Raw genomic sequence first — 25,673 nt, forward strand, 5'->3', positions numbered from 1 at the left:
GCCTTAAAATTTGTTTAGTCAACTCAAATAAGTTTAGTCAACTTGAAATGTTAAGTTGTACTAAGTGACAACTTATATATTTGAGTTGATTAAACAAAAAATTTGGTTTGTTAAACTTAAAAGCTAGGTAAGTTGCCATGCTGCCTTAAAATTTTAAGTTGAATCAACTCAAATATCTAAGTTGTCCCTTAGTACAACTTCACATTTCAAGTTGGCTGAACTTAAAATTTTAAGGCAGCCAGGTAGCAAATTATTATAATTTGACTGAACAAATTTGTTTTTTACAGTGTATGCTGTCACTTTTTATTAATTTAACACATCCTATGGTGAATAAAAGTATTAAATTCTTTCAAAAAAATAAAGAATACAAATTTACTGACCTCAAACTTTTGAGCAGTATAGTATATATTGTTAGAAAACCTTTCTGTTTTAAATAAATGCTGTTCTTTTTAACCTTTTATTGTTCCAAAAAAAAAAAACTGTTTTCAACACTGATAAACTGTTTTCAACATTGATAATAAATCAGCATATTAGAATGATTTCTGAAGGATCATGCGACACTGAATACTAGAGTTTTGATGCTGAAAATGTAGCTTTGTATCAGAGGAATAAATGACATTTTAAAATACATTCACATTGAAAACTGTTATTTTAAATTGAAATAATATTTCAGAATATTATTTTTTTTCTGTATTTTTAATCAAATAAATGCAGCCTTGATGAGCATAAGAAACATTTTTTTAAAAACATTAAAAACTTACTGATCCCAAACTTTTGAGTGACAGTGTAGACAAACAGTCAGTATAAGCAGATGGATTTAAGTTTTAAATACATTTTTTTGCACACCAAGCTTGCATTTATGTGGTCAAATATACAGTAAAATTGTGAAATATTATTACAATTTAAATTAACAGTTTTCTATTTGAATATATTTTAAAATAAAATTTAAATATGTGATGCAAAGCTGACTTTTCAGCATAAGTACACCAGTCTTCAGTGTCACACAATCCTTCAGAAATCATTCTAATATGCTTTCTAATATGTTTTCTATTCAAACCTCAATTATTGCACAGACAAAATCATTGTAAAGGCTGTAAATGCACTTTTTTCCCCCTGGTGGACTGATGTAAACCTGTGCACACTGATTCCTGGAAAGCATCTAAACCCTGGCAATCAGAGCCTGGCATTTTGAGAAACTGTAGCCATTTAGGACGTTGAACTTGAACGTCTTTGATGGAGTGAAAGCGAGACACCTAAAATAAAACATCTGCTACAACTAACTACAATACATCTGCTCAATCAGTCCTTCCTTCAGGACACAGAGAGTTAACACAGCCCGAGGTGAAGAGAGAGAGAGAGAGAGAGAGAGAGAGAGAGAGAGAGAGAGAGAGAGAGAGAGAGAGAGAGATGAGGGCATGTTTAAAAGAGGGGAAAACATGAAGAAAAAGAAAAAGAAAACAGAAGATCATGAGGAAACTGAAGGCAGATTTTCATTTAGAAACAGAGACTTGAGAAAGGGAACAAAACACACAAATGCATACACTGCTGTTGAAAACTTTGGGGTTAGTAAGATTTTTAACGTTTCTTATGCTCATCACGGCTGTATCTATTTGATTAAAAATACAGTGAAAATGTGAAATAATATTACAATTTAAAATATCTGTTTTCTATTTGAATATGCTTTAAAATGTAATTTATTCCTGTGATGCAAAGCTGAATTTTCAGCATCATTACTCAAGTCTTCAGTGTCACATGATCCTTCAGAAATCATTCTAAATGCTGATTTATAGTCAAATTATATTTATATTATTTTTATAAATTATATTTATATTATACATTTTGTGTTACAATATACAAAAGTTTGGGGTCAGTAAATTTTTCTTTCTTTTTTTTAAAGAAATTTATACTTTTAGTCAGCAGGGATGTGTTAAATGGATAAAAAATTGTAGCTAAGACTTTTATAGTTAAGATATTGTTGGGAAAGATTTATATTTTGAATAAATGTTTTTTTTTTTAACTTTTGTATTCATCAGAGAATCAAAGAAAAAAAATCACAGGTTGCAAAAAATATTAAGCAGCATAACAGTTTCAGCGCTGATAATAAATCAACATTTTAAATTAATTTCTGAAGGATCATGTCACACTGACGACTGAAGTAAAATATAAAATATTAGTTTGTTTATTTTTGTATTTCAGTTAAAATGTATTTACATTTTTGGATTTCAATTAACATTTATTTCAATATTTAAATAACAGTAATTAAAAATGTTGCCTTTAACAATTCAGCGTTGTGTCACTGAAATCAATTACATTTTAAAATATATTAAAATAGGAAAACATGCAACAGTATTTCACAATATTACTGTTTTTTTCTGTATAGATCAAATTAACAGCTTTTATAAGCATAAGAAACTCAACTAAATAACTTAATATATTTATTTATTTATTTTTGCATTTCAGTTAACATTTATTTTATTTTTTGTATTTCAGTTAACATTTATTTTATTATAAAAAAAATGAAATTGGAAATGCTGCCTTGGCAACTAACTGAAATAAAATAAGCTTATGTTTTTTTTTTTTTATTATTATTATTTCAGTTAACATTTATTTTAATTTTTAAATAACAGAAATTAGAAATGTTGCTACAATAAAATCAATTTGCTTTTTTTTACACTGAATTTCAGTTCAAATTTATTTTACTTTTTTAATAACAGAAATTAGAAATGTTGCCTTGCCAACTAAATTGAAATAAAATATTTTTACTTTTTTTTTATTTAAGTTAACATTTAAAAATTTAAATAACAGAAATGAGAAATAAAATTTAAAATTTCTTTTTTCAACATTGATTATAAATCAGTATATAAGAAGGATCTGAAGGATCTGAAGGATCATGTGACACTGAAGACTGGAGTAATGATGCTGAAAATTCAGTATTGTGTCACAGAAATAAATTATATTTTAAAATATATTAAAATAGGAAACCAATATTAAAAATTGCATTGACATAGTTTTTTTTTTTTTTGCATTTTTGATCAAATAAATACAGCCTTGATGAGCATAAGAAACTCAGTTAAAACATCTTACTGATCCCAAAGTTTTGAACGGCAGTGTAAACAATTATATATATATATATATATATATATATATATATATATATATATACATTGTTCAAGTTTGAGGTTGGTAAGATTTAAAAATATATATTTTTAAAAGAAACCTCTTCTGCTCACCGAGGCTGCATGTATTTGATTAAAACTACAGAAAAATCAGTAATATTGTGAAATATTTTTACAATTTAAAACAATTGCTTTCTATTTGAATACATTTAAAAATGTAATTTAGTCCTGTGATGCAAAGCTGAATTTTCAGCATCATTACTCCAGTCTTCAGCATCACATGATCCTTCAGAAATCATTCAAAAATGCTGATCTGCTTCTTAAGAAACACTTCTAGTTATTACAAATGTTGTTAAACTGAAACGTTTTGTAACATTATAATTTAATATGCAATTTTCTGCAGTCTTGCTAAATTAAAGTATTAACTTCTTTTAAAAAAATGCCTATATAATTGCAATTTTCTTCCAGGATTACTCTAAGGGTTTGTCTCAGCCTGTAGTCGATTAGCTTTATATAACAAATTAAAACCAAATAAATGTGTGTTTACCAAAGCCAAGTAGACGTGTGCGTGTGTCACGGCTATAAAGTTGTAACGTGTTGCTATGCGGTTGGGTGGTTGCTAGGTGGTTGTTTACATAAAAGAGTCCACGATCATCACTCATGTCTGTAGTTAAGCACCAAAACACAGTGATTCATTTGACAAGGTTTGCTCAACTAGTACTACGGATGATTTAGTGAACACAAAACTATTCAAAGCCTCTCAAACAGTCACTTTATAAAGGAAAATCAGAAGCGCACTTACAAACACATGATGGGAGTCTGTTCCTCACACTATTTCTCCTGTTTTCTCTTTCTGTATCTCCTCTGCTCAGCTTCTACCTGTGCTCACGTGTGTTCAGAGACGCACACAGACGCTCCAGCCTTAAAACAAAACTCCACAACGCTCCTCTGATGTGAAACACACGGCCGAACTCCTTAAGAGTTTCATGTGACCTCCTGCCTTTTTTCCTTCAGCTCGTGTCTCTTGATTCACGGCTTTCTCTCCGGCGAGAGCAGCAGCACTGAGCAGCTTCGTGAACATGGACACACACACACACACACACACACACACATACATACACACAGACGGACAGCGAGAGGGGCTGGAGTTAGACTGGAGGGGGCGTGTAGGTTGGAGTCAGTGTGTGTGAGACAAAGCCAGACAAAAAGAAACAGGAAGTGACATTAGAGATTCATTCAGAGGAGATTGTGGCTTTGGATCTTTGATCTCTCTCTCTCTCTTTCTCTCTCTCTCTCTCTCTCTCTCGCTCACTCACTCTTGCTCTGACGTTTCTTTGACTTTATTCCAAAAAGGAAATCTTAGCCGATTTAAAATTAAAGAGACAGTTCATCTTAAAATGAAAAGTCTTGTGTCATTCCAAACATGTATGGAACACAAAAGAAAGTTTGAAGAACTCTTTTACAATAAATGGTGACTGAAGCTTTCACAATGTAGACAGCACTATAAATGAGAACAAAAGTGGTCCATATATTTTTCAAGTCATTTGCAATCATATGATAGTTTTGAGCAAAAAAAAGTACAATTTTTGCTTCTGAACATCCACTCTAGTTGTCTTTAAAGACTTCATGAGAGAACAATGTAGTTAATGTTAACTAAAACTAAAACTATTTAAAAAAAAATATTTAATTTGAATAAAGCTGAAATATATATATATATATATATATATATATATATATATATATATATATATATATATATATTTTAATATTTAGTTTGTTACAATACTAAAATCAATAAACCTGGAAAAAATAAATAAACTAAAGCTAAACAGAAATATGAAAAGTAATAAAATGGCAAAAGCACAAAATAAAATTACTGAAGCTAAAATTAAAAATAAAATTAAAAAAATAAAAGCTCTAAATAAAAACTAATACTAAAATAACACCATAAGTATTTTATTAAGCAAATTATCATTTATATTATTATTATTTATATTATTTATACTATTATATTAATATTATATTATTTATATTATTTATACTAAAATGAAATAAGTACAAAAAATACCTTAAACTGAAAATATAAAAATTAAACTTATAAAAATTAAATAAATGTACTAAAATGACCAAAAGTTAAATAAATTACAGCGAAATAGAAAAAAAAGAAAAAAAGCACATAACAAAATTGCTGAAACCTAAATTAAAATTAAAATGAAAACTAAAAATTTTAAAATAAAAGCTCATTTAAAATATTAAACACTGTAATAGTATAGAAATAATACAAAAAACACTGTGAATATTATTTGAGAAAATTTCAAAAATTAAATAAAAAAATTAGAAATGTTGCATTGGCAACTAACTGAAATGGAATAAGTACTAAAATTACTAAAACCTAAATAAATTAAAGCTACAAAAAATATAATAGTATATTTTTAGAATACAAATAATACCAAAATAACATTGTGAAAATTATCTGAAAAATTACAAACACTAAATGAAAATGAGAAAACTACCAAATTACCAAAAACTTTAAACTTTCAAAATTAAATATAGAAATTCTAGAAATAATTAGAATAAAATATATATAAATAAGACAAAGTGCATAGCAAAATTAAAATGAAAACTAAAAATACAAAAATAAAAACTCATTAAAAGATTTAAACACTAATGCTAAAATAACACTATGAATTTTAGACTAAAAAAGTAAAAGAAAATGAGAAATGTTGCCTATGCAACTAATTGAAATGAAAAAGGTTAAAGTACTACAATTACCAAAACTTAAATAAAATAAATGAAAGCTAAACAGAAATATTTAGAAAACTTATTAAAAAAGACAATTTACTAAAACTTAAACTACAATTAAAATGAAAACAGAAAATATAAAAATAAAATAAAAACATTAAATAATATAATACACTGTAAAAAAAATAATTGTTTAAACTTAAAAAAATTGTTACCCTGCTGACTTGAATTTTTTAGTTTAGTCAACTGAAAATATTCTAGTTTAAGTAACCTAAAATTTTAAGTTGACTAAACTAAAAATTTTAAGTCAGCAGGGTAACAAATTATTTTAAGTTGAAACTACTTTTTGAATCTTTTTTTTTTTACAATGTAGTATGTAAATAATACCAAACTAACACTTTGAGAAACATTTGTGAACAAATCATTCTTTTCATCACTTATCGAGTGAGATGAATGATTGTTACTGTGTGAATAACAACTTCAATTTCAGTTTGTTCATCATAAGAAGACATTGCATTACTTCAGAAGACTTGAAATACAGTGGATTACTCATATGGACCATATTTCTGATGCTTTTGCATCCTTTTGAATCTTAAAAGCCTTAGCCTCCAAACCTTCTTCATAGCATCTTCTTTATGACAGACCAGTTTTCATATCATGAATATGTCAGACCCTAGAAAAACATCAGAAGGCCCAAAAACATGAGAGTTGACGAGTGCACAAACATTCCCACAATCCTCCTGTGTGCCGTTTGACACGCTCAGTGCTGGACTGAAGCCTGCTGGCTTCCTATTGGCTGATCACAGCTACGTAGTTGACCTCTGACCTCAACCACACCCCGACTGACCCTCTGAACGAGCGGCACTTCACATGTGTGAACATGCTGCTGATATCCCAGCATGCCGTGCTCTCTCTCAAACACTCCAGCACTCTTTCAAACAGTACATAAATCACTTCAGCTCCTCCAAGTGTCTTGTAACTTCCAAAACCATCAAACACAAACTCAGGAGTGAACTGAGCATGTGCAAACAGGACTGGCACCGAATGTTTGGGTCGTGCAGCCAATCAGATTCACTGCCTTTTAAGGGCAATGGTATGCCGCTATAGACCAAAACACCTCCGCTCGCTCTCTCGGGTCACATGATCCGACTCGTTTCTGTCCATTTCTTAATGCAGAGCTTAATGCTGTCAGTGGGTTTGAAGACATTAGTCATGGTTGTTTAACTCAAATTCTCTGTCAGTCACACTGATGGAGCCTCGAAATTACTTCAAATATATCCACATTTCATCACGATCATCATATTTCTCCGTTTTCACTTCGGAAGAAAAACGATTTACGAGTGTCACTCGTACACTTTTTGCTTTTATAACTTTCCAAATAAAATATAAAAATAGCATTTTATAAAATACATTTTAGAAGTGAAAAAAAAAAAAAAAAAAAATTATATATATATATATATATATATATATATATATATATATATATATATATATATAAATATTTGTAACAATTTTTTTTAATACTTTAAATATATAAGTGGATAAATGCATATATATTATTTAGAATATAAGTAATTTATAAATCATATTTTTAGTTATAAATAATATATTTAAAAGCTAACCAAATGACTGCTAAAACTTGAATTAAAATTAAAATGAACACTGAAATTATAAAAATAAAATCTCTATATATATTAATAATAATAATAATAATCGACAATATTATAGAAATAATATACATTTTTAAATATTTTAATTTAAATATATAAAATAATTGAAAAATGCATGCAAATTTGTATTTGTGATTTATAAATAATATTTTTAATTATAAATAATTTCTATAATTATAGTGCTAATTAAAAATATTAAATACTATAATATTATATAAATAATACAAATACAAAGCTATAGAAATATTTTAAAAAACTAATAAAACTTTAATAAAGAATATTTTAATTATAATAATTTCTATAAATGAACATTCTAATGAATACATTTTAAAAGTAAACAAATAAAAACATTAATTAATTTATTAATTACACAATTGTAATATCTAAAATATATAAGTAAATATAAAAGATTTAAATATTTAATGTCATATATATAAAATATATAAGTGGATACATGCATAAATATTATTTATAAGTAATGTATAAATATTTGTAATTATAAATAATTAATTAATACATTAATTTATTTATTTGTTAAATAACTGTAATATATACAATATATAATTTAATAAATGCAAATAGTTCATATACATAATATATAAATATTTTATAATACGTCAAAAACATTAATCATTCAGAAAAACTGCCAACTGAAATAAATTAGACAGTAGACAAAAAGTCTTTCTGATTATTTAAAGACAATACGACATCAAGTTTTATACAGAAGTTAATTAAAAAATAAAGAATTCATATTTTTAAAATTATTATTTATATTATACTTAAATATAAATACTTGTGTTTTACTTGTGTTTTAAAACCCCACTATTTAATGGCTAAAATAACAGAAACACACATTTTTACAATATATTATTATAAATAGATTTAATAATAATAATAATAATAAATAAATAAATATTTTATAAATAAATACTTATTTTTATACAAAAGTTAATTAAAAAATAAAGAATTCATATTTTTTAAATTATTATTTATATTATACTTATTTTATAATATATATTTATTAAAATTTTTAGTAAATAAATATAATAAACATTTTAATGTCTAAAACAAATTAAATAAATAAATACATTCATAAATATTTATAATATTTATAATAATCTATAGTTTTTATAGGTTTTGTGTGTGTATGTGTGTGTGTGTGTGTGTGTGTGTGTGTGTTTTTAACACCACTATTTAATGGCTAAAATAACAGAAACACACATTTTTAAAAATATATTATTATAAATAAATTTAATTTAATAACAATAATAAATAAATATTTTATAAATAAATACTTTTTTTTAAAACTTTGACTCCTTTGAGTTTTGGTGTTTTATCAGATCTCTGGGACAGGAAATAGTTTGAGTACAAGGAAAGTTTCGGTCAGGCCTGACTGACATTCAATCACCTTGAAAACCTACATTCAATGTTACAAAAAACCTACATTCATCTGATTTGATGCATAAACACGCAAACTCAGACTCACAGAAAGCTGGGAAACTTGTTTTTATCTTACCACAGCATCCTAACCGTCAAAAAAACCTAGATTCTGTGATTATACATTCGATCAAGATCATCTCAATTAGTCACAGATGAACACATGAGTTTGGTTTCACAGCAGAGCAGCACAGAGCGGACCAGCCGATATCTGCTCTTAAACAAACACACTTTCCTCCGTCTGTTTTCACAACCAAACCACATGCTTCCGAAACACGATAACTATGCAGTAATAACAATTTGTCAAATTACAGAAACATGAGTCTGACATGTATTTGGACAGACAGATGAATCAGTCTGATGTCTGGTCTGGACAGACAGCAACCAGATTACAGTCAAAAAGAAATGCTGAAAACCCACAGAACGATCAACACAAACTGCTACTGATCATACTCACACAAAAGCTTATTAGTGAGCGTTTGTGATCTGAACAACTTTAACTAGAGTTTATAAGGAGTTTATAGAGTTTTTAACTGGTTTCTGTACAGGCAAACTAATAACTGTAAAGTCCAGCTGTGGAGGTTCAGATGAGTGTTCACTGCCCTCTAGTGTTCAAACAATGTATTCACGTGCTTTACAGTAATTATATAAAATCATAAGGTTAAATTTTACAAAACTGAGATGTATACATCATATGAAAGCTCAATAAATAAGCTTTTTATTGGTGTATGGTTTGTTAGGATAGGGCAATATTTGGCCGAGATACATCTATTTGAATATCTGGAATCTGAGGGTGCAAAAAAATCAAAATACTGAAAAAATCACCTTTAAAGTTGTCCAAATTAAGTTCTTAACAATGCATATCACTAATCAAAAATTACATTTTGATATGTTTACAGTAGGAATTTTACAAAAAATCTTTACTTAATTTCCTAATGATTTTTGGCATAAAAGAAAAATCAATAATTTTGACCCATACTATGTATTTTTGGCTATTGCTACAAATATACCCCAGTGACTTAAGACTGGTTTTGTGCTCCAGGGTCACATTTAAGAATAATATGTATTTGGGTGATTCTAAAAAAACAAAAAACCTGATACAAAATAGCTGAGAAAACGAGATTTGAGCTCAAATGAATCCAACATTATTTAAAATAAATAAATAAAACATAAAATAAATCATTAAAAGCAACAAATGAAGTTTTCTTCTTTTGTAATTTTTTTTAAGTATGTTTTGTTCTAATAGAAAAAAATTACAATGATTAAAAAAATTGACATATTTTATAATATATTATCATATTTACTTATTTTAGCCATAAAATAAACCATTAAAAGCAACAAACACCGTTTTTTTCTTTTTTTATATTTTTGAGGTATTTTGTGTTCTAATTAAAATACATCATTAAAACATAAAATAAATCATTAGAAGCAACAAATGAAGTTTTATTCCTTTATAAAAAAAATTTACATATTTTTTTATTTAATAAAAACAATAATAATAATTTAAAAATATTTATTTCAATTACTGGTAATAATTTTAAATATTTTATAATATATTATCATATTTACTTATTTTAGCCATACAATAAACCATTAAAAGCAACAAACACAGTTTTTTATATATATATATATATATATATATATATATATATATCATTTTGAGGTATTTTGTGTACTAATTAAAATACATCATTAAAACATAAAATAAATCATTAGAAGCAACAAATGAAGTTTTATTCCTTTATAAAAAATTTTTACATATTTTTTTATTTAATAAAAACAATAATAATAATTTAAAAATATTTATTTCAATTACTGGTAATAATTTTAAATATTTTATAATATATTATCATATTTACTTATTTTAGCCATACAATAAACCATTAAAAGCAACAAACACAGTTTTTTAATATATATATATATATATATATATATATATATATATATATATATATATATATATATATATATATATCATTTTGAGGTATTTTGTGTACTAATTAAAATACATCATTAAAACATAAAATAAATCATTAGAAGCAACAAATGAAGTTTTATTCCTTTATAAAAAAAATTTACATATTTTTTTATTTAATAAAAACAATAATAATAATTTAAAAATATTTATTTCAATTACTGGTAATAATTTTAAATATTTTATAATATATTATCATATTTACTTATTTTAGCCATACAATAAACCATTAAAAGCAACAAACACAGTTTTTTATATATATATATATCATTTTTTATATATATCATTTTGAGGTATTTTGTGTACTAATTAAAATACATCATTAAAACATAAAATAAATCATTAAAAGCAACAAATGAAGTTTCATTCCTTTATAATTTTTTTTTTTTTTTTTACATATTTTTGTTTTAATAAAAATAATAATAATAATTAAAAAATATTTATTTCAATTACTGGTAATAATTTGACATTTTATAACACACGATCATATTTTATAATATATTTTTATTCATTCGTTTATTAATAATTAGTATACAAGTAAACAATACATTCACTGTTTTACTTTTTTAGCCATAAAATAAATCATTCAAAGCAACAAAGTTTTCTTATTTTATAATATTTTTTGTTCTAATTAAAAATAAATAATTAAAACATAAAATAAATCATTAAAAGCAACAAGTGAAGTTTTCTTCTTTTATGTTTTTTGTAATATATTTTATTCTAATACAAAAAATAAAAATTATAATTAAAAAATATTTATTTCAATTACCAGTAATAATTTTAAATATTTTATAATATATTATCATATTTACTTATTTTAGCCATAAAATAAATCATTAAAAGCAACAAACTAAGTTTTCTTATTTTGATCATTTTTAAATATTTTTTGTTCAATTTAAAAAAAATGAATAATTTTGAAAAATTTATTCATTTAAAAATATTTATTTTAATTAATAATTTGACGTATTTTATATTATAATATTCATTAATTTTAGCCATAAAAAAATGAACACACTTCAATCGGTTCAATCTTTAATACTTTAGAAATATGCCCATCACTTTATAAAGACTTGATATTTTATTTTTAATGCTGATAGCACTGGTTGCACTAAATGCATTGCATGATATATTGCAGAGTGAGTCGTGTATCAGTGTAGTGTAGTTGTGAACGGGTGTGATGTGTTGAGGTGTGTAACTCACCGCAGGTGTGTATGACGCTGAGGTATTTGCGGGTGCCACGGTAACAGGGGTCGCCGAACTCTTGTGTCGAGGCGCGGACCACACAGGAGCGTTTCCCCTGGCAACGTGATGTCATCACCTGCAGAGCCACATCTGATGAGCAATCTGCAAACACATCACACACACACACACACACACACACACACACACACACACACACACACACACACACACACACACTTAACACAGACTTATACTACTTACATATACAGCTACACATCTATACATCATGATGACTGACAAAAAAATCTGTGCTTAATTCATTTATAAATCATTTCTCCAACTGGAGCATCTGTCACTTCTAAACATAATTTTGCCTGTAAATTATACCTAAATATGAAGCAGTGCTATTTTACTATCAATGAAATACTATTTGTTTTTAGTCTTAACTATTTTTATTGATATGTTTAATTCAGAGAGTTAGTAAATAAAAGACAATATAGCACTTGTTTCAACAGAACAGAAAATTGAATCAAATGAGATTAAACAAAATATTCCTTTCTCTCTGGATTTATTACAAATAAAATAAAAATAATAAAAACAATAATATAATAAATAAACAAAATAATAAAATTAAACAAATAGATCAGAAGAAAAAGATAAAGATCATAAATATCTGCTCACAAATAATATTTAGAACAATAATATATAATCACATATGTACATATAGTATAATACCAATATAGACATTACAGCAACAAAAGCACATAACAATTTTTTTTAAATCATTAAAATACTATTATAGTTTGTATTTTTTTTGTTTTAATAATTTTGTTGTTTTTTAGCATTTTTATTTTTTTTTGAATATGTAGTTTTTTATTTTTATTTCAGCTTTAGTTTTATTTTAGTACATCACGTTAAACAATATTGTTTAATTATTGTTAAATAATTTTTTTTTGCCACAACTAAAATTCATTCAAATCATGCAATGACATAAAGATGAAATAAAACTAAAATAACTTTAAAAAAAAATAACGGAAATGATTAAATTAGAACTATTTTGAAATATTTAAACTAATACAAATGACAAAAGCACATAACAAAATTATTTTTTTAGAATAATTAAAATACTATTATAGTTTGTATTTTTAAATTTAATCTTAAAGTTGTAATAACTTTTATTTAATTTTATTACATCACGTTAAACAATACTGTTTAATTATTGTTAAATAAAACAAAAATTTTAGCTACAACTAAAATTCATTCAAATCATGCAATGACATAAAGCTGAAATAAAACAAATTAAAATAGTTTTAAAAACTAACTGATCAATGTTTCAAGCTCCTGTAATGTCCATATTGGTATTATACTGTATGTACACATGTACTATGATTTTATATTATGGTTCTAAATACTATTTGTGAGTTTTGGAGCAGATATTTTATTTATTTATTTATCTTTATTTTTTAATCTATTTTAGTTTTATTTTTCTGTTCATTTATTATATTATTATTTTATTTTATTTGTAATTAAGCCAGAGAGAAAGAAATTTTGTTAAATGTCATGTGGTTTACTTTTCTGCTGTGTTGAAACAAGTACTGCATATTGTCTCTTATCTAACAACTCTCTGAAAGAAAATATCAATAAAAAGAGTTAAGACTAAAATGACAAAAGCACATAACAAATTAATTTTTTTTAGAATTAGAATCATTAAAATACTATTATACTTTGTATTTTATTTTTTTTTGTTTTAATAATTTTGTTATTTTTTGCATTTTATAAATATATAAATAGTGTCTATATAGTTTTGTTTACTTTTTATTTTATTTGAGTTATTTTAGTATATCACGTTAAACTTTGTTGTTACTGTTAACGAAAACTAAAAAGACTTACTAAGCTAAATCATTGAAAACATGCATCGAAGTAAAGCTGAAAACAAAAAAAGCATATTTTAGATGGAAAAAATAAATAAAAAAACAATTACAAATAAATAAAATTACTGACTAAAAAAATAACTGAAATGAACAAATGAGAACCATTTAGAAATATTTTTAAAAACAAAAACCAACAAACAAATGGCAAACACACAGATTGAATTCTGAATTTAGTTTTTTTTTTTTTTTCATATTTATTAGTTTTTTTAATACACCTACATAGTTTTTTTTAGAACATCACGTTAATGTTTATTTTATTTTATTTCCAATTTTTTTTTTTTTTTTGCTTTAGTTTGCTATAAAAACCCTGGTGTGGACACATGGTACCAGCTCTGGATAAATAAAAGATGTTTTCCTTCGAATCTGAATGTGTTTTACTTTCACACACAGAGAACAATAAAGCCACACAGATGAACCTCAAAGAGATGTAAGACACAAGCACGCAGCTTTCTGCAGACAGACGATACGAGACGTGTGTGTGTGTGTGTGTGTGTGTGTGTTCATGTTTGGGCTTGTCGTCCGCCCGTCATTGTGTCTCTAACGCTTGATTTGATGGATTCTGCGGGGGAAGATGAAACTGCAGCCGCCGCTCAGAACGGCAGATGGCAAAATGATCACGTAAACATACAGCGTGTTCTTTTAAAACATACTTGACTTTAAAAATGCCCTATAATTATATCATTGAGTGAAAGTACTTCAAAGACTAACTATTTCATCTTTAATATGTTGCTATTTGAGTCTTGGTTTTCTTGTGAATTTGAGAGATTTGATGCCACGAGCCTGACGATCTGCAGGTTATGTGATCCTTAGAAGCATTCACTGTGCCTAGTTCACAAGACTTTCCCAGTGGACTAATCATGCTTTTACTTCAGGAAATTGCACAAAGTCGCCCAATCAGATTAGAGCTGGCAGGATGGAGAAGGTGTGTAATATGAAGTAGACGGACAGTGAAGGGACGTCTGAGGATAACAGACTAACAGACTGCTAGCTAATATGTTTAATTCACAGAAAAGTAAAAAAATATATATAATTAACAATATTGTGTTTCCTTTAAGTATTAAAATTTTTAAAAAGTATTTTGCATTAGAATGAAATAGCTATTTAATTTTTTATTTTTATTTAAAAAAAAAATACTATGCTGTCTGGAGCACTTGGAAATAAATAAATAAACATGTTTATTTATTTATTGAATAATAAATATTTTATTTATTTATTCTTTATTGCTTTAATTTCTTTTGCTATCTTTAACTAAAAATAAAAATGAAACTATTAAAAAAATTATTTTGTTCATTGAAATAAAATAAAATATAAATATAAGATGAAAATATAATTATTAAATAAATTAAATATAAGAAAATGAGACATACTTTTAAAGAACTAAAATTACTAACTAAATAATAAAAAATAATAAAACTGACTCAAATAAAACTATAAATGAAACAACGCAAATTAAAACTATTTATATATATATATATATATATATATATATATATATATATATATATATATATATAACATGAAACATTAAAAAAATACTTGACAAAATTTGTTAAATTAGTATTAGTAAATTACTAAATTATAGTATATATGTATAATTTACTTATTTATTAATTAATTTATTTATTTAATGGAATTATTAAAAGTTTTTTATTAGAATTAATTTTAATTAAAATAAACAATTTACATTTTTTTAACTATACAATTATTTTTATAATTATTTTTTAATGCTTGGAAATAAATAAATAAATAAATAAATAATTAAATACACATACATTTTTTAATAATAAATACATTTTTTATCTCTTTATTTATTTAATAATAAACACATATTTTTATTTATTTATTTATATAGTATTTATTTTAACTTTCTGGATCACTTAGAAAAGTATATATAAATCTTAATTTTAATTAATTAAAAGGCACCTGACAAAATGATTCAAAATTGAACTAAAATTAATCAAAAATTAAAATGAATAAATTTTAGTATTAAGTAAATTCTCTATTCTATTTACTATTATGTTTTAACAGTCTGGAGCTTTTATAAATAAATAAATAAATAAATAATTACATATACACACATACATACTGTATGTATATTTATTTTCTTAATAATTATTAAATTCTTTTTAATCAATCTATTTAATTATTAAATAATAAACACTTTTTTTAATATAATTTACTTATTTGAACTTTCAGGATCATCTGAAAAGTATATATAAATATAAATTTTAATTAATTAATTATTTAAAATTGTATTAATTAAAAGTATTTTGTATAAGAATAAATTCAAACTAAAATAAACTACTTATATATATATATATATTTTTTTTTTTAATTCAAAAACACAATTATTTTTACTGTTATTTTTAACAGTCTGGAGCACTTGAAAATAAATTAAATTCCTAATCTTTAATTATGTGGATTTTTTAAAAGACTGAATTAGAATTAAAATGTCTGCATCACCTAAAATAATAATAAAAATGTAGATTTTCTAGATGTAATCTGTGCTCATAAACACAATGACACAATGTGTAAAGAGAGCAGTTACACGGGATTATGAGAAAAGGTCAAAGTTCATCACCTACAGCCCCTCAATGGTTAAAAACGCATCTGTCCACTAGTTAGGGGTTAATAAAGAGAGTCTAAATGGGTCAGAATGAGACCAAAACCAGTGACAGAAATGCAGAAGTGACACAGAACACCCACACAGAGAGAGAAACGGCACATTTACAGATCCATTAACACCAAGCATGAGTTCAGCTCTAATCATCACTCACTGAAGATCTGAGGAGCGGAGACACGTCTTCACTTCACGACTAATGGCCTGAACAAATGTCAGAGGTGAAAGGTCACCGAGTTGTGTTAGTAAACAGAGAGCCGCTCGCTGATAGAGATCTGATTTATGAACGCCATAACCAGCTAGATCTCTGATGGAACTATTTATTGGGCCGCTGGGACACATCGCCTGTCTCACGCTGATGACGGACCGGATCTTCACGGATATAAAAGGTTGTTCTGATGCTGCACTGGAGATATACTGTAGTTCTGGTTGAGCGCGTCCAGAAACTGGATCCACGTGAGAGAAAAACCCCGGGGTCACTTTCAGTCCTCCATCACAGACAAATCTGAGTTTACAGCTCTGTATGGGGTAAATATAAGGCGTGGGATCTGTACAGAAACACATGGAGTATGTACACTTTGTGTATCTGTTATGTTGCATTCAACATTCAACACTGATTTTGTTTTATGAGCAGCAAATCAGCATATTAGAATGAGTTCAGAAGGATCATGTGACACTGAAGACTGCAGTAATGATGCTGAAAACTCAGCTTTGCATCACAGAAATAAATTACATTTTAAAATATATCAAAATAGAAAACAGTTATTTGAAATTGTAAAAATATTTCAGAATATTACAGTTTTTACTGTATTTTTGATCAAATAAATGATGGTGAAAAATTATTAACCAGTAATATCACAGCTCACTTGTCATGTTCCAATCAAATTCTTATGTATAACAAAAAAATAATTTCTGCTTCACTCAAAATCAAATGTGTTTTGAATGTTTTTAAAGTCTAAGAGTCTTTAAGTTCTGATTGATTCGGTTTTAATGGCTTTAATGACCTTTAACTCTCACAGATGGAGGTTCTCGAGCAGCTTCTGGGGAAACGCTCACAGTCTTTACCTGACGGGACGTCTAGAGAGAAAAACAGACCCATTAACCTCGTCATTATGTCTGGTGTCAGGGTGATTAGTCAAGCACTGCTTAAGAGGGTGTCGTTTTCTCTTACTCTCACACACTCACACACACACACACACACACACACACACACACACACACACACACACACACACACATGTTGGGTTTACATGTTTTATGGGGACATTCCATAGGCGTAATGGTTTTTATACTGTACAAACCGTACTTTCTATCGCCCTACACCTACCCTACACCTAAACCTAGCCCTCACAGGAGATTGTGCATACTTTTACTTCATCAAAAAAACTCATTGTGCATGATTTATAAACCTGTTTCCTCATGGGGACCTGAGAAATGTCCCCACAAGGTCAAAATCTACTGGTATTCCTATCCTTGTGGGGACATTTGGTCCCCACAACGTGATGAATACCAGGTACACACACACACACACACACACACACACACACACACACACACACACACACACACACACACACACACACACACACACACACACACACACACACACACACACACACACACTCTCTCTCTCAAACACACTCACAAAATCTCACACACTCTCTTAAACACTCTCGCACTCACACAATCTCACACTCATTCTTACACACTCTCACACTCTCAAACACACAAACTCAGTCACATACTCTAAAACACTCTCATATGCACACACTCTCTCAAACACTCTTGCACACTCTCAAACAATACTCCCTCTCACACTCACACTTTCAAACACACTCTCTCAGATAATCTCACACACTCTCTCAAACACTATCACACTCTCTCACTCTCACACACTCTCTCAATCTCATACTCCTTCTCACACTTACACTCACACACTCTCACACTCACTCTCACATTCTCTCAAACACTCTCGCACACTCACAATCTCACACTCATTCTCAAACACTCTTACACTCTCAAACACAAATTCACAGTCTCACATACTCTTAAACACTCTCTCTCTCTCTCTCTCTCTCTCTCTCTCTCACACACACACACACACACACACACACACACACACACACACACACATGTTTGTTTTTGTGAATTGTGGGGACATTCCATAGACGTAATGGTTTTTATACTGTACAAACGATATTTGCTATCACCCTACACCTTCCCTACACCTAAACCTAGCCCTCACAGGAGACTGTGCATATCTTTACATTCTCAAAAAAACGTATTCTGTATGATTTATAAGCCTTTTGAAAAGTGGGGACATGGGCAATGTCCTCATAAGTCACCCTCTCCTTGTAATACCTATGTCATACCCATGTTATTACACAAATTTGTGTCCTGATATGTCACAAAAACAAACACACACACACACACACACACACACACACACACACACACACACACACACACTCACACACTCACACAGAAACACACACACACACACACACACACACACACACACATGTTTGTTTTTGTGAATTGTGAGGACATTCCATAGGCGTAATGGTTTTTATACTGTACAAACCGTACTTTCTATCACCCTACACCTTCCCTACACCTAAACCTAGCCCTCACAGGAGACTGTGCATATCTTTACATTCTCAAAAAAACATATTCTGTATGATTTATAAGCCTTTTGAAAAGTGGGGACATGGGCAATGTCCTCATAAGTCACCCTCTCCTTGTAATACCTATGTCATACCCATGTTATTACACACATTTGTGTCCTGATATGTCACAAAAACATGCCCACACACACACACACACACACACACTCTCACAGAAACACACATTTACACAAAACGATCTTATTTATTGCTGCATTTTGCCTAGCAAAGAAAAGGGAAAAAACTATCAGACTTGATATACTGTATATTGATGCTGAATATTATAATAACACTATAATATAATAACTTGGCCTATAATAACAGCCTCACCTAAGAATAAAGTCTCTTTTGTGCCTAATCTGGTGTAATTCAACAAACCAATCCATCTCTTCACACTGAAAGTGAAAATGCCTCGCACGACACTATAACAGCCAATCAGAACAGCCAACCTGTGACTAAAAGGTGTACATGCAGGTCTCAACCTCTTTATCTAGTAACAAAACAGATTTACTGTAACACACCCATAAAAACAACACTAACCACATCACAAACACTCAAGAAAAGAGTCGACCTGGAGCCAGACGTGTCCATCTCAACCGTGTGGGTGTGCAGTGAATTGAGATGAACACACACACTCACAGCCTCCAGGAGTGTAAGAGGAGATGAGATTAGCTGCTGCTCATCTCAAGACAAAAAGAGAGTGACCGAATTTCCTCCCACACATCCCAGAAGTTTCCTTGAATTCAAGCTTGTTCCTGGCAGAGCAGAACCCTTCAGATACACACACCCAAGCCACAAAACAGCCACAAAAGCACACTGTTTTCAGCTTTGATGCTGGATTGGTAACACTGAGACGGACCGACGGCGTCATATTCTACACACACACACACACACGATACAAACACAAACATGTAGAAACAGGAGAAATGAAACGGTGAAACCAAACACCTGACATCATGTGATGTCCTTCACATTTACACAGGTGCTGTTGGATCTGTCTGAGTATGTGTGTTTGTTGAAGACGTTTGAGTAATTGCATAAGAGGTAGTTAATATATAAGGACAGACTGTGATGTGAGGTTATAAACTCAAACATCCTGTGAAATGATCAAGTTCAGTTGAGTTTGCAAAAAAATAAATCTTACGAGGTGTTTATAGTGTAAACTTAACAATTGTCATTGATTCACAGCAGAACCCAGTGAAAATGAGTAATGAGTCTGAGCTCTTACCGACAGACGGAGCTCTCTGGTGGTGTGGAGGACACTCCAGCGATCCCTGCTGTGTGCGGCCAAACATGGCTGAATAAACCGCGATTTGCATCCCCGTCTTACAGCCCAACCGCAAGCGCTCGCCTTCACACACCACTTTACTCTTATACTCACCTAGACAGAGAAAACACACAGACATCATTAAACACTGTCCACAACCCTTTTTACTGTTAAAATAGATCAAATAAAAGTTATTTTAATATATTTCACAAAATCGCTGTTTTTACTTTTTTTTTGATCAAATACACAAATCATTAAGATTTTTGGATGTTTTGCAAACTGCATTTATTTGATCAAAAATACAGTAAGAACAGTATTGTAACATGCTTAAATAAAATTTAAATTAATAAAAAAAGTTCAATTTAAATAAATTTGTAATTAAATGTAATTTAAAGTTAATTTATAAGTTAACTAAACATTAAATGTTAAAAAATAAAATAAAAAAACAAAATAAGACATTTCTTATTTTCATTTACTTTAAGTAGAAAAATAACTAAAACTGAAATAAATAAAAACAATACAATTTAAAAATTGTTTAAAAATTAATAAAATGAAACAACAAAACAACTCATTTAAACACTGAAAAACAGCTAAAAATAAATATTTAAAAAATAAAATCTAATAAAATGACAAAAACACAAAATTACTATAATTTTAAAACTGAAATAAAAAATTAATTACAGCTAAAAAGAAATATAAAACTAATAATAATAAATAACTTATAATAATTAATAATAACAAACTAATACAATGACAAAAGCACCAAACAAAACTACCAACATTTTAAAACTGAAATAAAAATAAATGAAAGCTAAACAGAAATATTTATAAAAACAATAACTAATAAAAATGTCAAAAGCACAAAAGAAAATGACAAAAACTTAATAAATGAAAGCTAAACAGGAATACAACAATTAACAAAATGACAAAATAGATAACATTTCTAACCTTAAAATCTGAAATAAAAATAAATAAAAATAAAAGAATGACAAAAGCACATAACAAAATGACTAACCTAAAAAACTGAAATAAAAAAAATAATTAGATGACTAGAAATACAAAAAAAAGCACATAACAAAATTACTAAACTTAAAAACTGAAATTTAATTAAACAAATAAAGTAAATAATAAATAAAAAATAATATAATGACAAGAGCACATAGCAAAATGACTAGCCTCAAAACTGAAATAAATAAAATAAATCTAAATAAAATATTAACAAATGCTAAATAAAAAACCCAATAACTAGATAAAATAAAACTGACAAATGTGACCCTGGATCACAAAACCAGTGATAAGGGTACTTTTTTTTTTTAAATCAAGATTTATACATCATCTAAAAGCTGAATAAATAAACTTTCCATTGATGTTAGGACAATATTTGGCTGAAATACAACTATCTGAAAATCTAGAATCTGAGGGTGCAAAAAATCTAAATATTGAGAAAATCGCCTTTAAAGTTGTCCAAATTAAGTTTTTAGCAATGCATATTACTAGTTAAAAATGAAGATTTGATATATTTATGGTGGGAAATCTAGGAAATATGTTCATGGAACATGATCTTTACTTAATATCCTAATGATTTTTGGCATGCCATGTATTTTTGGCCACTGCTACAAACATAACCGTGCTATTTAAAACTGGTTTTGTGGACCAGAGTCAGAAATAATCAAAAATGTATAGCCATATAAAAAATAATTAATCAAAAAGCACACAACAAAATTACTAAAACGATTACTAAAATGGAAATGGAAATGGAAAACAATTCAAAACTAGGGCCGGGACTCGATTAAAAAATTTAATCTAATTAATTAGAGGCTTTGTAATTAATTAATCGTAATTAATCGCATTTTAATCGCATGTAAATATTTGACCTGAGAACAGTGAGAATTAAGAATTTTACATGGATTTTTAGTATACCATTGAATAATGACTGAATACATAAGCTTAAGCAACAAAATATTGCTTATTTTTGTTCAACCAAGTCCACCAGACCAGTACAATATTGCCATTAAATGTAGCAAGAGGCACGTTCTTTAACGAGTCTTTCATTCCGAGAACTCTGCTCTTGTGTTTGCTTTGCTTAATTATGCATTTAAACGTTAATGACCAAACCTATCATTATAAAAGTTGCTGCACATGGAATATAATGCGGATAACATTTAAAAAATAGTTTTTTATCAGGTTACACACTGATTATTTATCACTCAAACCCCTTTCTCTACCTGTCCGTTGGTCGCGTATATCCTCCATGTTTGTAGTTTTTTAACACTTTTTATGCGTGTTTGTAGTTCTAATCGAATCCTCGTTCACGGCGCAGTGTGTTGCGGGCAATATTAGCAGTTAAAAGTGTGCATTGATCGTTAAGTAGTAGACCATCCGGGAATCTTTGGAATACTTTTTAAACATACTACGATTTGGGACATACAATACTATTTAGGACGGACGTCTTTGGCATGTCTGAACGCTAGTTTGTGCTCCAGAATAATCGGTCCGCCTAATCTCATCCAGTGAGAAACGTTCCGCGGTGCAAAACTTAGTGCGATTAAAATGCGTTAAAAAAATTTAACGCGTTATTTTTGTGTAATTAATTAATCTAAATTAACGCGTTAAAGTCCCGGCCCTATTCAAAACATAAAAAAACATAACAGTATGTAAGTGATACTAAAACAACACTGTGCAGGACGTCTTATCTTATTCATTTTTATCATGAGTGATATGGCATTTGGGGACTTGGTGATATCATTAACAAAGAAAATAAAAGTCCTTTTTCATTTCAGCTCGACTTTAAAATGAGCCTGTGTGTGCAGCCATAGAGATTAAACAGACACAGCGAACCGTAACCAAGGTGCAGAGCTTTATTTTCCAGACCTGCATGAGAGGAAGGACAGAAGTGGACAGATTTCTCTCTGCTCAGCTTCCAGAACACAATAACCTGCTGAAAACAAGCGATGGAGGAGAAATGAAGTGTGTTTGTGTGAGACTCACTCGGCCTGCACTTGTAGCGCACACTGAGGTATTTGCTGACGCTGGGACAGGGGTCCGTCCCGAACAAACGACTGTTGACGAGAACCTGACATCTCCTCCTGTCCTCGCATTCATCCAGCATCTTCTGCAGAGAGACAGACAGACAGCACGTTTTCATTCAGGTACATACATTCCACGCCTTTCATTTCCCCCCCCCCAGTAGATTCCTTCCCTCCAGGCAGAAAAACACAAGAGAGTGTAATTTTACTCCAGCACACAGTGCTCTACATGCGTGTGGTTTTAGCAAGCGTGCAAGCGTAAATCACGCGTGTGTTTGCTGTCAGAGACGACGCACTTCAAAAGAGCTGCTGCCACGTAAATCAGAGTCACATACACCTTCATTAACTACGTCTGGATACTAAACATATTTAACGCACAAAAACAAAATACAGCCGCATTATGATATAATACTGTGACACACACATAATGAAATATATGGAGAACTTTCCATCTACTAAAGTCAACATGAAACCCTCTTTCTTCTTTAATGTGGTGTATTTCTGAATGACACAAAAATGTGCGATAAAAAAAATTTAGGAAAAATTTGATACATTTGTATTGTGAAAAGCACTATACAAGTAAACTCGAATTGAATTGCTCTGGAATTAGTTTTGTTATTGTTAACTAAAATTAAAATACTAAAAACCACTTTCATTTATTAAAAAAAAATAAATAAATAAAAACTTTGAAAATAAGAAAATCTAAAAAAGAAATAGAGCCTAAATTAAAACTAAAATAAAAAAGCTCCAAATAATTTAGTAACAATTTAAAACTGAAGTAAAAAAAAATAAATGGAAGCTAAATAAAAATGTAAAAATAATAACCAATAAAATGACAAACGCACAAAAACAAAATTAATAAAACATAAAAGCTGAAATGCAAAAATAAATGGAAGCTGAATACAAATGTTGAAAAATACTTAATAAAATGACAAAAGCACAAAACAAAATGACTAAAACATAAAAACTGAAATAAAAAATAAATGAAAGCTAAACAGAAACATAAAAAATGAATAAAACAGCAATAGCACGAAACAAAATGACTAAAACATAAAAAAATGAAAGCTAAATAAAATACGTTAAAACATAAATAATAAAATGACTAAAACATAAAAACTGAAATAAAAAAATAAATAAAAGCTAAACAGAAATCTAAAAAAATGAATAAAATGACAAAAGCACAAAACACAATGACTAAAACATAAAAACTGAAAAAAATAAAAATAAAATAAAAGGTAAACAGAAATCTAAAATTTTTTATAAAATGACAAAAGCACAAAACACAATGACTAAAACTTAAAAACTGAAATAAAAAATAAATTAAAGCTAAATAAAAATGTAAAAAAACTAATAAAATGACAAAAGCACAAAAAAATTACTAAAACATAAAAACTGAAATAAAAAATAAACAAACGCTAAACAGAAATCTAAAAAAATTAAATAAAATGACAAAAGCACAAAACACAATGACTAAAACAAAAACTGAAATAAAAAAATAAATTAAAGCTAAATAAAAATGTAAAAAAACTAATAAAATGACAAAAGCACAAAACACAATGACTAAAACATAAAAACTGAAATAAAAAATAAATTAAAGCTAAATAAAAATGTAAAAAAACTAATAAAATGACAAAAGCACAAAACACAATGACTAAAACTTAAAAACTGAAATAAAAAATAAATTAAAGCTAAATAAAAATGTAAAAAAACTAATAAAATGACAAAAGCACAAAAAAATTACTAAAACATAAAAACTGAAATAAAAAATAAACAAACGCTAAACAGAAATCTAAAAAAATTAAATAAAATGACAAAAGCACAAAACACAATGACTAAAACAAAAACTGAAATAAAAAAATAAATTAAAGCTAAATAAAAATGTAAAAAAAACTAATAAAATGACAAAAGCACAAAACACAATGACTAAAACATAAAAACTGAAATAAAATAAATAAATTAAAGCTAAATAAAAATGTAAAAAAAAAACTAATAAAATGACAAAATAAAATGACTGAAACTTGAAAACTGAAACAAAAAATAA

The 25,673-nt window shown here is 27.9% G+C and overlaps 1 protein-coding gene across 2 annotated transcripts in view; it reads right to left on the minus strand.

The window, feature by feature from the left end:
• eva1aa (eva-1 homolog A, regulator of programmed cell death a) overlaps window positions 1-25,673 on the minus strand; it is a 67,825-nt gene that overhangs the window by 19,853 nt on the left and 22,299 nt on the right. The window contains exons 3-5 of one of the 2 annotated variants that reach the window (XM_073816613.1): window positions 23,595-23,718; window positions 20,568-20,720; window positions 12,141-12,284 (exon numbers count right to left, since the gene is read on the minus strand). In XM_073816613.1, the coding sequence (XP_073672714.1) occupies window positions 12,141-12,284; window positions 20,568-20,720; window positions 23,595-23,718 (421 nt within the window). Of the gene's footprint in view, window positions 1-3,918; window positions 4,168-12,140; window positions 12,285-20,567; window positions 20,721-23,594; window positions 23,719-25,673 lie in introns of those variants that run through there. The other variant, XM_073816614.1, reaches the window with a different exon arrangement.

Source organism: Garra rufa, chromosome 13 (assembly GCF_049309525.1).
Source record: "Garra rufa chromosome 13, GarRuf1.0, whole genome shotgun sequence".
In the NCBI taxonomy this organism is placed as follows: domain Eukaryota; kingdom Metazoa; phylum Chordata; class Actinopteri; order Cypriniformes; family Cyprinidae; genus Garra; species Garra rufa.